This window comes from Haliaeetus albicilla, chromosome 6 (genome assembly GCF_947461875.1).
Source record: "Haliaeetus albicilla chromosome 6, bHalAlb1.1, whole genome shotgun sequence".
Classification (NCBI taxonomy): Eukaryota; Metazoa; Chordata; class Aves; order Accipitriformes; family Accipitridae; genus Haliaeetus; species Haliaeetus albicilla.
The window spans coordinates 15,279,798-15,294,877 of record NC_091488.1 but is presented as its reverse complement, the minus strand read 5'-3'; the positions used below and the strand labels follow the sequence as shown (position 1 = coordinate 15,294,877).

Here is a 15,080-nt window from a genome sequence, read left to right as displayed (position 1 = left end):
TGTGGATCCCCTGAGTACCAGCATGACCCCTCTGTCCTCCTTGTACCCCTGCCTGGATCCCAGGCTCTGTTACCTGCTTCACAGGTCCCCTATGCGCTGGCTAGTACAGTTTGATGTTGGCTAGCAAACGTGCGCACTCACACACTCACACAGACACTCCATATTTGCAAGTCTCCCTGGGTATGCCAGCATGAGCCCTTCCCTGCCTGATAGCCCTGCCTGGACTTGTGGTCTCCTATTCACTGCTGAGTCAAGTTTGGAGTTTGCTAACAAATACACATGCACACCAGCTCGCTGGGACTGGAGAAGATGCAGTCACTCGTCCCCCCACCAGCAGCCAGCACCAGGCACATGGGCTGTGACCCACAGTCCTGCTCCACCTGCCAGCACTGAGTCCCTCACTCATGCTGGTCCACCCCAGGAACTTATTTTGGGAGGACACACCATTCCTGCCTCAGTGGATGGCAGCTGAGACCCCCACTTGTGCTTGCAGCTGACGCCACACACCCGGTTTTGATTCCAGGAGTTGGCACCAAATCCACTCAAACACACAGAGCTCTCACCAGTAGCTGGCACTTAGTCCTTGCCATACACATACACTTGGGCTAGAGAATGAGATTATGTAGAGAGTTAAGAAAATGTTAAATAAGAAGATACAAGAAGATAGGACAGACTGCGGTGATCAGGCACAAGGCTCAGCCAGACAACTGTACTGACCAAACCTGTTTTACATGCAACCAGCTCCTTTTATACCCTTTTCTATTTACCCCTCCCTTTTTTCCTCCCTGCTCCCCCTTCCCCATGCACATTGCTTCATCAGTTGGCATAGTTCCACTGACCCCCTCCAAACATCCTGGACCCTCAGGTTTGCATCCTTATCAGTTGCAAAATCGCAGTTTGCCTGCAGTTTCTTGATAGCCCGTCAGTTAGTGTGACTGACCAGGTTTGTTTCTGGTTCTTGTCTTTGTTAACGCTAATTGATTGGGTTTTATGACTCTCTGTGTTTGTCCTCTTCCCTTTCCTTATCCTCCCAACAGAAGAAATAAACATTCTCACACTCCATATATCCTTACCAGTTAGTGTGACCAACCAGGTTTGTTCTTGTCACTACCTCCCTTGACAGTCAGGTTTGTCTCTGTATGTTCTTGTTTATGGCTTCTTTGACCATATGCCCTTAAAGGAGCAGGCACTTCTGTGTGCCCTAACACTTGCTTTCAATGTGGACTTAGAAATTTAAGGTATTGACTTGCAAACACAGGTGGGGTAAACTTTGGCAGGAGAAGTCATTACCTTCTTCAAGTTGCGTGTTTTGACCTTCAGTGAGTTGTGGTTCAGCTTCCACTGGCAAGCTGAGCTGTCCACAACACCTTTCCTGAATTGCTGATTTATATGCAGCTCTGCATATAAAGATAACCCAGAAACCACACCAGAATGCTGTAATAAACAGAGCTGTTAATTGCAGCAGCTGAGGAGCTATAGGAAGATAAATCTGGTCATTCGTGCTGTTGAAACAGCAGCCCTCTGGAGGAGGAGCAGCAAGCCTGATAGCTGCTACAGCCACTACAGTTCAATCTGTCTGTATCTTTAAAAGGTACCAACAGTTTGTGCTGCTCTTTGCAGTGGTATTGCCAGCTTTAAGCAGTTCCCGTGTTTCTATTACCATTGTGCTAGCAGAGCTGTTAAGAAGAACGCATGGTAAAGCAGATCAGGGAATTGGTCAAACTGGAAAATAGCTCTTGTGTTAGTTTTTTCAATGCAGATGTTCCCTGAACCATTACCGGTGTGGTGGCACTAACAGTTCCCTTGACAGAGGGTGAGGAATTAGCAACACTGTAGGATAGTCATTGGTCTTGACCAAGGTTTGCACTATGTTCCCACAGGCTGGCACAGTGAGCATCAAATGCTTTTTACTTGTTTCTTTTTAAAAACACTTGTAATGTGGGCATAGAGATACTACACTTGAAAGATCTTTTAGCAAGGTTTTTCTGCAAAGAGTACTACAGGTTTTCAAAATGTAACTTTAAAGCCCAAAACAGAAACGTAAAACTGATGCTGTAATTTCATGACCAGTGTAAGGTGACCTGCCCTTCTTCCCTCTTCTGAAGAGAGATGTGATCCCATCCATGCATTGCTGTTCATTGCTGCCCTTGTGATGCTTCCTTTTTTTGGCACAGAAATTCATGACTTGGGTTCAGAGGTGATCTAGATCAAAACTCTCTAGGTCAGATTAGTTCACTGCACAAACATTTGTGTTAGTTCTAGGGACAGGGTGGTGTAGGTGTTGGAATAAGAGAAGCAGGGAGGGTCTAACTTTCAGGCTTTGGTTATGCAGCCACTTTACTCTGACGTAAATTCAGCATGCTGACAAGAGGCAGTCTTATCTCTACCTCACCTGTGGGGCTGCTTGTTCTTCCGCACCACTCCCTCCTGTGTGTGCCAGCTCTGGTAGTCACTGAGCTGCACTATGAGCCCCGATCAGGAAACTAATCCAGCTAAAAATTAACCTAGGGTAAGACTGGCCTGCTCCTTTTAGAAGCATGTAGACTTTATACTACATTAAAGTGATCATGTGCTTGCAGTCTCAATGTAGTATTGTTGTACATCAGCATAGGGTAGTCATGAACCTGCAGTTAATGGATGTACAGAAATATCAGCCAAATACACAGCTAGGATTGACATACACAAATACATCTACAAATACACATACACATATACAAATAGACACACTGGATTGACAGAGGTGGGTTTGTACTTTTTTCTTCTATGATTGAGGTTGAATTGGTGAGGTAGCTTCAGGGTTTGCACTGTACATTCACAGTGCTTCTGAATTGAGCACTCTTGATTTCAGTCTTTGTCTGTGCTCCAGCTCATCTTTCCAGTAATTTCTTTGCTGACAAACATGACTTCACACAATTCCTAGTTTCTAGGCTTTTCTAAAAGCAAAAAGCTTAACTGTTGTGCAATAGAAATATTAGAGTGGTTCATACGTTTGTTCTTTCACTGTAGTTTAAAAAGGTTCTTTCTGTGCTAGTATTTGATTATTTAAGATGGTCTTTTAAAAACTTTTCTTTTTAGACTTACAATAGCAGCATTAGGAGAAAAGCTTAATGATTACTGGAATGAAATGAAAACAAAGAAAAATGAAGAATATCCATTAGCTTTGCCAGTTGAGGAGATACAGTGAGTATCACTTCGAAATAAAAGAATTTTACATACTGTTATTACTGTTTTACACTCAGTCATGAAAATGAACTTTTCATGTGAACGTTCTGATGTTTTTCCCATCACAGAAAACAGCCTGATCAGACATGGGTACAGTGTGATGCATGTCTGAAATGGCGGAAGCTGCCAGATGGAATAGAGCACTTGCCAGAAAAGTGGTACTGCTCACTGAACCCTGACCCACAATTCCGGTAAAATTAGATTTTGATGAATATCTAAATACTGCTTTTAGTTCTTATTTTATCACCTGTTGTAAGCATGGATGTTAAGCTCTTTTTGTCATGGGGGTTTTGGTTTGTTTGGTTTTTTTTCTCCTCGACTCAGGAATTGTAATGTGCCAGAAGAACCAGAAGATGATGACTTAATACATCCTACATATGAGAAAACTTACAAGAAAAAGTGAGTACTAGACTTTCTTACAAGTGTCTCAACACTAGAAAAGGAATGTGAAAACTAAATGCCCTTTTCTCTTGCCTGTGGTATAATTGCAACTCTTCTGGGAATATATCCAGTCAGAAAATAGTGCCCTGAAATCAAGACTCAATTGTAGCAGTCAAGAGGTGAATAGCACTATTCTTTGCTCTGTTACTAGCATGTTGACATTACATTCGAATTTCTCTCTTTGACTTAATGCCTGTTTGCTCTCCTAAATCAAAATTAGGAAAGTGGTAACAAAAGGGGCCTCTCTCATTTAATAACTACTAAGGAGAGCAGTGTAGCAATTGGTGTTCAAGTACAGCTCTCAGAGGGGCATTGTTTCCTAGTACTAAGCAATATGAGGACAGTTTGGGATGTTAGAGCAGCAAGCTACTAGGGCTGTTAGGAGACCTTGTCTAGGTAACTATTGTTTTCAAGGTCCACATTGAAGCTGCTGAATACCTCAATACATTTATTTAAGAATAAGAGAGAGGATTCTTAGCTAAGGTGTATGGAAGAAAACTGACTTGGATAATTTTAGCTAATGCTGGCTAGCATTCTAGAAGTGGGAGTTTGGGGTTTTTTTTCAATTTTAAATCTTAATCTGAGAGAGAACTTGTTTGAAGTGAAGCTAACTTTAAGCTATACTAGCTTCTAAGTTCATGCAGAAAATTTTCATTCAATAAACCAGAATATGTTTGTTAGAACTTTATTGTATCTAGCTGAGATAAGGAGTATTGTGTTTGCTTTTAGTTTTTGAGGTTGGTTTGGTTTAATAATGAATTAACATTTTGAATCTAAGCTCTTAATTTTTTTTCCTTGCTGCTGTGAAGAGACAGGGAAAAACTGAAGAAGCGACTAGAGTACAGCCACCAGGTAACTCCTGAAGTTGATAGGAACTGACTTTGGTTGCATAGTTATTCTTGCTGGCAACAATACTATGCAGTTTGATCAAATAGGCCAGGCTTTGAGTTAAGAGTTTGCTTTCGCTAGTGGCCAAGTGACTGGTTCAACATCCTGTTTTGTTTTGACGGTTGTGCAGGTTATGCTCACTATTAGTAAACCAAAAATCCCCCATCTTTGCTGTCCGACGATGGAAAATACACCATTGCTTTCTATGTAGTACTTAAAGAGTTTGAGAGGGACAAAGCCCTCTCACAAAATACTACTAGAAAAGATGTCAGTCACTCATACCTGTTTTTATGGCATGACAGCTAATTATTGAAAGTGGATTCATTGTAGAGAGATGTGATGAGGATATGAAAGTTAAAGATGCCCTTAAAAGTGTGGCAGGGGGTGGGCATGGACAGACTTGTAGTAGCTGTGCTTTCACAAGGTGGCACTCAAATTCAAATTAAATTAAATGCAAATCAACATGATTGAGTGATGAGAATGTCTAGATTGTAACTTGGAATCAAATTTCCTAAATGTGATTTAGGTTAAGTTGCTTTCAAAGTAAAGTGCTAACCTAAGATCACTCTGTTTCTGGAGAGGAGATTTTGCATGTGCTGTTTTAACCTATATACTTCATTGTATTAATTTTTCTGCCGTTACTTTTATCCAAGTACAAAAGTACTTTCTGAAAGTAAAGTATTGTACATTTTAGACAAACTGAATTAATTATGAGCAGCTTTAATAGAGATGGCTGTCCCATACTTTGTGTATGATGGTCAGACTTCAGACAGAGATGCAGCTTGGGAGAAGCTCTTGCCTGAGATTCTACAGGGTACTTCAAAATAGCTGTTTCTAGAGAAAGACTTGTAAGATCAGAAAGTTGCTTTCTGACAGCAATAAATCTGTGCATGGAGAGGAGTGTGCAGCTGGCATACAGCATTCAGAGTCCTCTGAGAAATCTCCCAGAAGTCTGTAGTTATGATATAGAAGTTGCTGCTTTCTAGTATGTTTCATGTCTTAAACCAACATGAAGGAAATAATTCACACACATCAGTAGAGTTGGGGTGGAGGGGGAGGGGTTGTGCAATCATTAAGTTAAGAAAACAGGGGTTTGCAATGTGCAAGTTTTGCTAACTTAGTCTTTCTTAATGCAAAATACTGAGCCCAGGTTCAAGGAGATCCTTGTACCATACATAAGAAACGTCAGTCAGAGTTTTAGGTGTTGGCAGATATTTAGGAGAACTGCTTAAACCTATTCTGAAGAATCTACTAATGTCTGTTTCTTTTCATTCTTAATGAATATTACCGTACAGATCAATAATGAAATGTTTTTAAAAACGCCTGTGTCTTCAAGTAAAGACTTCAAAACATTCTCAGCCATGAGTGGAAAGGAAGCTGTTCCAAGATCACTTTTACCAGAAACATCAAATGCTTCTGTCAAAAGACCTCTGCTTCTTTTAAATAGATCAGTATCTTCACCTCATTCTGATTCTGATAACAGGTTAGTGAACCTGTACAAAGTAGACTCCTTTTTATTTCTAAAATTAATAACTTTTTAATGAAAATGATGGTGTTGGGTGTAGTCCCATCTTCAGGTGATAGCTGCCAAAATGCATATGTCACTTTCGGGACTATAGGAAGCAGCAGGTTGATTAAAGGTACCTAGAAACCTTGTGAGGTACAAAAGTGAATGCAGCAAAAAATACTGCGCACTGGCAAGGAAAATCGCTTAGTGGTTTGTCTGTTTAGGAAAAGACTGTATTGTGTTAACCACACTGCAGTATGTTTTCCTTAACCTCTGTTCGTTAAGGAACAGGTGCAGGGGGCTGTTCCCGCAGATACTGAGCCTGAGTCTGTTTTAAAATGATGTGTGAAGGTAATTTAGTGTGTGAATGTCAGCCACTTGTTTTTACAGGAAAGGTATTTACTCTGGCTACACACGTTAAAATACTATGCAGGGAGACATCCCTTTCTAGTTACTGAGTGGTAGTTTTTAACAATGCTTATAGAAACACTAAACATAGTTTGAAACAAATGACTTTGCACTTTTTGAGCAATACAATAAACAGTTTCATATTTTGCTTCTCAGTCTTAAACGGAAGACATCTAGTTGCATGACACCTGTGTCTTTAAAGACACCTCGATTAAATGACAAAACATTCAACAACCATGATGATGATGATGATGATGATGAAGATGTCATTATTTTAGAGGAGAGCAGTACTCCAAAGCCTTCAGCAGATTCTGATGTTCCTGTAGTAAAAACTGAATGTATTAATCTGGATCAAGAGGAGAAGCAGATAGAAAACTATGACGTCAGGGAACCTTGCAGTGCAGCTACTTCAGAATCAAAAAGTGAACAGTTGACCTCATCAACACAGACAGAGCTCCCAAACATAGTTGTTAAAAAGGAAGAAGTGGAAGATGACACCGATATTCAAGTTCCCAGGGCAGAGATGGAAACTAAACAGCACAATGTTAATGATGTTTCTGAGACATCTGTAGATTTTGGAAATGAACTGAAAAATCGGCTGCAATTATTAAACAAAGAAAAAGAAATGTACCAAAACAAATGTGAAGTATTAACCAAACAAGTAGAAACACTGGAACAGAGGATTTTAGAAATGAATAATAAGTATGTAAAAAAAGAAATGTGCCATCAATCAACTGAGACAATTTCTTCATCTGAAGAAGAAAAGGTTCATGAAAGAAAGTTGGCAGAAGTGACAATTCTCTATGAACAGGCCTTAGAAGAAATAGCAAAACTCAAGGAACAGTGCAGTACCCTGCAGAACTTAAAAACTGAATGCAGCAAGTGTGCTGATGGTGAAAATAAGAGTGAGGTAGAGGAAATTGCTGTGCAGCTGGATGATGTTTTCAGGCAACTGGACAAGTGCAGCATTGAGAGAGACAGATATAAAAGCGAGGTATGTTTGTTAAAACAGTGATATCTATCCTTCAAATTAACAATTACATTTGTGGGGGTTTTTTTAATGGGTGTTTCATAGCGGTTCTAGTATACAATGTGTTGTATAGTTCAGTCCACTAATCAAGCCACCTAAAAGGGGGAAGAAATACTAAATTAGCCTAGGAGCTTCTGGTTTTTTGCTTCCATGAACAGAAATAAGAAAACTTCAGAGAGACTGCAAGGCTCTGAGTGGCTCTGACTGCAAGACGAGGGAGACTGAGCAGGTTTAGAGGGAGCACACATACAGTGGTTCAACTGACAGCTGGCTACTTTAAACCAGTTTGGCTAGGTTATCATATCTTAAAATCTCACTGAAAAGTTAATTAAAAGCAGTCAACAAAGTTAAATGATTTAAATTTGTATAAGTTGTCTTTATTTTAATCCACCACAATTTTATTTCATATATAAAATTATTTGTATTTACTTGCCAGATTGAACTACTAGAAGTGGAAAAAAATCAGATTTCCTGTCAATGTGAAGAACTCAAAGCAGAAATCGCACAGTTAAAAGCTTCGATTCCACAAGCAGTAGCACGTGCAAATGATTCTACCACAAGTAATGTAGAAGACTCTGTAAATTTTTCTGATGGAGAAAGGTATCAATTTTGTTCTTTCTAGACTATATTTCAAGCAAGATTTTGACTGGCTGATTGTATCTGAATCATCTTGATGAAGGTCATGTCTGATTATCATATAATAAAATGTGATGCTTGGAATTCTTTTCTACTGCCTCTTTTGACTCCTAACTCAGTAACATTTTTTTTATCAAGTGGGTTTTTTTGGTTTGTTTGGTTTTTTCTATGATTTGGGTATTTGTGTGAGCAGGGTTGGCCATTGCACAATAGAATGCCATACTGACACTTCTTAAAATATCAAAAATGTTATATAATTTCTAGACACGACTTGTAGCACAAGGAGAGAGAAAGGAGGCAGGAAAGAAGGCAATCATTAGCTTATGCTGTGTAGATGAACTTCACTTTTATATTCTACTTTTCTTTCTTGGATCAATAATACTCTACTGAAAAGAGTTTGGGTCTCGTTTTGAAACTTACCTTTCCTGTAAGACCTTCTTGCTGCAGACCAATCCTATGGAACTAGGTTGTGTCCAGAGTGTATCTTTGAACTAAACGAGGGTTTAAAGTTATAAATAGGGAGCTTGCAGCTCTCCGTTAATAGAAATAGCAAAGACAGAAAAGAAGTACACATACCAGATGGAAGCAGGGATGAGCAGTCCATCAGGAATATAGGCACACTGCCTGGGCATCTAGGATGGATTTGAAAGCCAGAGCTCGGCTGGAGTTAAAACTGGCCAGGCCTGTGAAGGGCAACCTGAAGGGCTTCTGTAAGCACAGTAGCAGCAGCTGGAGAACTAAGAAAAATGTGGGCCTGCTGCTCAGTGGGGCAGGTACTTAGTAGCTGGATATGAGGTGCATGAGGCACAAATTGCTTAGGTACCCAGTATCTTCTTTACCTTGGTTTTTACTGGTAAGGTCTGCCCTCTGGCCACCCAGGTCCCTGAGCCAAGTGGTGATCTTGGGGAGTGAAGCATTACCTATAATAAAAGATGACTGAATTAAGGGACCATTTAAGCAAATTTGACATACACAAGTCCATGGGACCAGTTGAGATGCATCAGAGGGAGCTGGCCAATTGATGGAGAGTTGGCCTTGCAACAGTATCTTAAAAGGTAGTGGCAGTAGACGTTCCTGATGCCTAGAAAAAGGCGGTCATCGTGCCCGTATTGAGGACAGGCAGAACTACAGGCGGGTCAGTGTAGCCTCAGTCCCTGGGAAGACCATGGAGCAAATCTACCTGGAAGCCACCTGCAGCCCCATGATAGTCAAGGTGGTTAGGAACAACCAGCATGGATTTACTGAGGGCAAATTGTGCCTTTGCAGCCTCATTGCCTTTTACAGTGAGATGAACAGCTGTGTGGACCTTCATTTTAGCAAAGCTTTCAATGTGGACTGCCATAATACCATGATAGCAAAGTTTGTGAGGTAAGGTTTGAATAGGTAGACTAGGAGGGGAGTCATAAAATTGGCCAGCCTGCTGAGCTCATGGATCAATATCGAGGCCAGTAACAGTTAATGCCTTCAGTAATGACCTAGATGATGGAGCAAAATTAACTCAGTAAATTCATGATGACATCAAATTGGAGGGAACCATTGATAATCTGGAGAGTAGGGCTGCTGTTGAGGGACCTTGACAAATTGGAAAAATGGGCTGAAAGAAACCTCCTGGAAATTCAATAAAGGCAACTGCAAAATTCTGCACCTGTGTTGGAAATACCCCACGCAGTTGAACAAGCTGGAGACTAGTCATAGGAAGGCAGCTTAGAAGAAGGCAGCCTGTGATGCTGGTGGACTAAAAGTTGAATGCAAGTCAGCAGTGCACTCTTGTGGTGGTAGAACCCACCTGCTGGGCTATATTGGCAAGAGTTCAGCCAGCAGTTTGAGAGAAGTGATTCTTGCCTACTGTTGGGATTGTGAGACCAAACATGGAGTATTGTGTCCATGTTTTGGGCTCTCTGGTTTATGAATGACATTGGTATAGTGGAGCAAGTCTACTGAAGGGCCACCAAGATAGGTAGGGGCCTGGACCATCTGATACATAAGGGAAATCTGAGGGATATAGCCTTACAAAGGGTGGAATACCTTGAAATCCTATTGCTGACTTCTGCTGCCTAATGAGAGGGTGTAGAAAAGATGAAGCCAGGCTCTTCTTATGAGCACAGTGATAGGATGAGAGGCAATAGACACAAGCTGCAACAAGGAAAATTCTGTTTAAATATTAGAGGAAAAAAAGTGTTCATAGCTAGGGTAGTCAAACCCTGAAAAAGGGACCCAGGGAGATTGTGGAATCTCCATCTTTGGAGATTTTCAAAACACAAGAAGGTCCTAAGCATCCTGATCTGAGTTAGCCCTGCTTTGAAGGGGGGAGGCAGCGAGAATGGACTGGGTGATTTCCAGAGACCCCTTTCAGTCTCATTTTTTCTGTGGTTAAATCTCCCCTTTATCTGCCAGCATTTAATTTTCTTCTTATAGCATCTGACTTGTGCTTCCTAAAAGAATTAGCAAATATATGCAGGACTTGTAAGTAACTTTTACCACAAGTCCTGTTGGGATATGATGGCACTGTGAAGACTGGCTACTGGAGATGATAAAGGAACTGATGGTAGAAGGAAATGCTCAAGAGAAGGGATGGGTGATTTGGAAGCAATTTGATCAGGAAGAGGGCAGAGCAAGGGGATCCAGGAAAGAAAGCAAAAAGAGGTGGCATAGCATTTTCCCTGTACCATAACTCTTACTTTATTTCCTCTTTATATTTTAAAGCCTTTGGACAAACTACTCTTTCTTGCCTTCTCCTCTTCTTTTTTTCTTCTTTTGTTCCCATAGGTGGTAGTAGTTTGTGCTTCTAAATGTATAAAAATACTGTGGTTTAATATTGTTTTGAGAAATAAAAAGGTGGTGTGGGATAAAGGATTGTGCCTGTGCTTATTTGCTAACTTAAATAAAAGCATTCAGAAATATTTCTGATCTGTTTTGGAAAAGGCAGAATTCAGTTTACCGCTTAGTATTTGTTTGAAACTAAGGGAATATACACCTTCAAAATTAAAACTTGAGAGGCTCAGCTTTGAAAAACTGGTAGATTTTGAAATTACCTTGATGCAGCTTTAACTGCATCAGGTTTTTTGTTGGTTTATGGAAGTCATGTACAGAGCCTTTCCAGTATACAGTATTAGTCCAGCTTTGTTAAATAAAGTACTGTGTAATTGAACTTAAAACTTCATCTACATCTAATCATATCTAATTATTTCTTCACAGCCTGAAACTACGCTCCCTTCGAGTGAATGTTGGACAACTTCTGGCTACAATCATGCCTGATCTAGACTTGCAGCAAGTAAATTATGATATTGATGTAGTAGATGAAATTTTAGGGCAAGTTGTAGAACAAATGCATGAAATCAGTAGTACTTAATATCTTGAGATTTTAGCAGACTCTTACCTGATCTTCCATTATAACCTTTATGTAGGTTCAAAATTGTATATACTGCTTCTTCACTTTATATATTTGACATAGTTTAATCAATAAGTGTATATACTCTACACGTTTAGATGTTCCCACAGATGCAGTGGGTGTTACCTTCACTTCCTCTTAAAGGAAAACTGTCAATATTGACCAACCCTGATGTACTTAATTAAGGATTTTGCTTTTAAAATGTATTTGTAATTAAATTTGCAAATATTTTTATTATTAGGAATCTTAATACTTTTCTACAAAAGCTTTTTCGTTGACTTTTGATGTTATATAAGCATTAATACTTGCAATTATTTCCTCTTCTAAAATCTAAGTAGTAGAATATATTAAAAATGCAAAAAAGAACCTTCCTTGATTTCCTTCTCAGAACAAACCTTAGTAGTGTTGTTGTATACTACAGTATTGTTTCATTGCTGTTGGCAATGTTGTGTGTTGCATTAATGGGATAGAATGTAACTAGTAGACGAAAATTTTGGCCATATGGGTAATATTTGTGTTTTACTACCAAAAAAAGAAAAATTCTTTTAAGGGGTTTTATCCTGAAAACTGGTGATCTTTGACTCCCTTTTGGATTTTTTGATGTCACTAAAGAATGTTATCTGTACATAGTTTTGCAGCATAAACAACTCCATGGGATATGGCTAGGATATTTCAGCCTTTTCAGTGATGAAAACCACATGCCTGTTTTTGTCCTGCCCTTGCTACTTGCTTGCTGTTCCCTACATCCAAGAACTTGTCTGTATTTGCGCACAGTCAGAGGGATCTTCAGTTCTACCCTATAGCTCCCATTTGAACACAGCAGTGCTGGTGCACAAGTCCAGGTATGTTATCAGTACATGGCTTCAATGGTCAGATTTCACACAGAGCTCTTGCCTACTTTTTTCGAAGTCAAAGGCAGCTGGTGGAATGGGAAGCATCCTGCTGGACCATTGGAGAGAACAAGCTGGGGTGGCATATCCAAAGCTAGGTAGGATTCCTGGGCAACCTCTGCTCTGCGTCAAACATCACCTTTTGAGACCTGAAGGCCTTTTTTCAGGGAAGCCCAGTGCTGAACAGGGTTGACATAGAGGTTCTGTGATGTATACAAATGCTTATATATATAATCTCAAAAATCAAATCATTGCAGTATTTAACATATAGTCTGCCTTGGAGTCTTTCAGGCTGAGATGCAAGGGTCCCGAGATTCGGTTCTCGGAAACTTACCTTCCTATCAGAATGAACCATGCTGAGTACAGATGAGTCAGACTACTAAATCCTTAACTAGTTGAATGGAAGTACTTTGAAAAGGAGGCATGTTTCCTTATCTGTGGTATTAACTACTACAGAGTGAGCTAAAGCTGAAAATGTTCAAATCTAACTCGTTTATGCTATCTTCAAGTTTAGACGTCTTTTATTATAGGCAAGATAGGGGAGTCCCTCTTCCCCACCCCATTTTTTATTTCCGTAAATGTTTTATAGTGACTCTTAAGCCACTAGTTCTATGCTCTAATGCTCATGTAAAAACTTCCTGGAAGAAATGGTACTGAGAGAAGGCACTGTTACAGTGGTGACAGTATCCTCAGCCAATTATATGTTTTTCTTTTGAAGTCATCAGGAATGAGAAGAGAGGCATCAAAGACAGCAAATCCACCTTTTACTCTGAGGTGGTATTTGTCATCCAAACAGTGATCAAGAAGAATGGTTCTTGCTTTTAAAAAATTAAAAAAAAAAAATATAATCATGAAATAGCGTTCAGTATGTTCATTCCTTGGAAGTATCTTTTTTTATAAAGCCAATATTTTTGGCTTTTGCACTGCTACTGTCCTGATTTAATTAGATTATGTTCCTCTTAGTTGTAGTTCAGTCAGTTTTTGATGGGCAGTATTTCAATTTTAAGATGCTATCTATTCTAATATGCCAATAAGGGTAATGCAATACTGTTGTACTTTATAATGGATAAATTGAATGTTTGATTTTTGAAGAGGTGGCTGTAATATAACTGTTTGTATGACTTTTAAAAAGTTTATATTTTCCATTTATTGGTGTGTAGTTTTCCATTTCTTAATCATTATTTATTATGTTTCATCAGACTCTGTAGCTGAATTTCTTATAGACAACTGGCAAAATATAGCATATGTCTATATTAAAAATGGCAAATTTACCCTGTACATTTACACTTTGGAGAACAATGGACTAATGGAAATGGTTTTTATTTACTTGTTAAAATGTATTTTTTGTAAAAAAATAAAAAAATTAAAAACAATATATAAATCTGAGTTTGCTGGATCAAAACTTGTATGTGATCAAATGCAATGTTTTTGTTTATAAATAAATACTATGCAGAATGCCTAATGTTTCTGCCTTATTTTAAGTGTTTGGTCTTACAAGAAAGCCGGCTCAGTCTGGTTTTGAGCAGAAGACTTGGGCACACCAAGCATGCCCTCAGAGCCCCAGACCAGCTGACTGGCTGTGCTTCTTCAGACGGTCGGTTTTGTACGGGGAATTCTCTTACCCAATGACAAGACTGTTACTGTAAGAGGATTTGGGACAAAACTTTTTCCGGGCCTTGTTAGAGAGCTGTTGTCTTTGGGGTACTAAGGCGGAAGTGACGGGAATGCAAGGGTAGTAGGGAGGTGAGACCACCTACCTCCTTGGGTGTCAGTAAGCTCTTGGATCAGATCGGAGCAGCTCTCCTTCTGAAATGTTACCTGTAGGATAGCTGATCAGTTCCCCAGCAGGAGAGGCTCAAGTTCTTCCAGGTATTTTTGTGGCTGAGGCAGACCGTTCTTCCCTGACCAGTAAGTACTTGATCGTCTAATACAGATGACTAATAAAGAGGCGGCAGTGTGCAAGTGTTACCGAAAAAGCCAGCCGGTCAAAGAAACTCTCTAAGACTCAATTTTGGAGTTTTTTTAGAAAGCAGGTATTCTTTATTGCAGTGCTGGATGCACGGGGGATAGTTCCTCCTAGCGTGCATACCGTTACCTACAAAAAGCAATGCTTCTATTGTTCTAATATATACGTATTGATTACATTTCCCAGAATGGTTGTACATATTCATGTTATTTCCCAGAAATTATTTACATACTGTCCGCCCTTTTGGGCATGTGCTATTAAATGGGTCGGTGGTCTTTTGGGGGTCTTTGAAACCCTCTGGTGGCCATGTTCTTGGTGTCCGCTAATTGAACTCTCTCTAAGGCACGCGCAGTGCGGGTCATCTCAGGTGGTTCATCTCTTCTTCCCAGTTAGCTGGTCCTGGCAGGTTTTAATCACAAAGCTCAGCAAAACTCAAGGCTTCTTATCTCTTTGTGCATACTGTTAACAAAGCTCAAGGTTTTCTTACATACCGAAAGTTTCAAAGTCGCTCAAGCAAGCATAAATTAAGCGCTACAAAAATACGATGGAGTCCTTGAACTCCAGCCTTTATTTCAAGGCATCACAAGGCCTTGTTGTGGAAAGGGTTGCACCTGGTATGGAAATGTTCTGGGTATGGAAAAAGCAGTGCAGTTAGAATCCAGGGTATGTGTTAACTGAATTTCAAGGAAGTTCCTGGTTTTAAC

General features: G+C 39.8%; 1 protein-coding gene across 1 annotated transcript in view; it reads left to right on the top strand.

Annotated features, from left to right (window-relative positions):
- The window catches only part of MORC3 (MORC family CW-type zinc finger 3), a 36,319-nt gene extending 22,447 nt beyond the window's left edge, over positions 1-13,872 (top strand). Inside the window, exons 10-17 of the mRNA XM_069785147.1 lie at positions 3,076-3,180; positions 3,291-3,413; positions 3,547-3,621; positions 4,473-4,515; positions 5,847-6,034; positions 6,623-7,460; positions 7,933-8,096; positions 11,328-13,872. Coding sequence (XP_069641248.1) covers positions 3,076-3,180; positions 3,291-3,413; positions 3,547-3,621; positions 4,473-4,515; positions 5,847-6,034; positions 6,623-7,460; positions 7,933-8,096; positions 11,328-11,481 — 1,690 coding nt within the window. The 3' untranslated portion in view covers positions 11,482-13,872. The remainder of the gene's footprint in view (positions 1-3,075; positions 3,181-3,290; positions 3,414-3,546; positions 3,622-4,472; positions 4,516-5,846; positions 6,035-6,622; positions 7,461-7,932; positions 8,097-11,327) is intronic.
- The last annotated feature ends 1,208 nt before the right edge of the window (positions 13,873-15,080 follow it).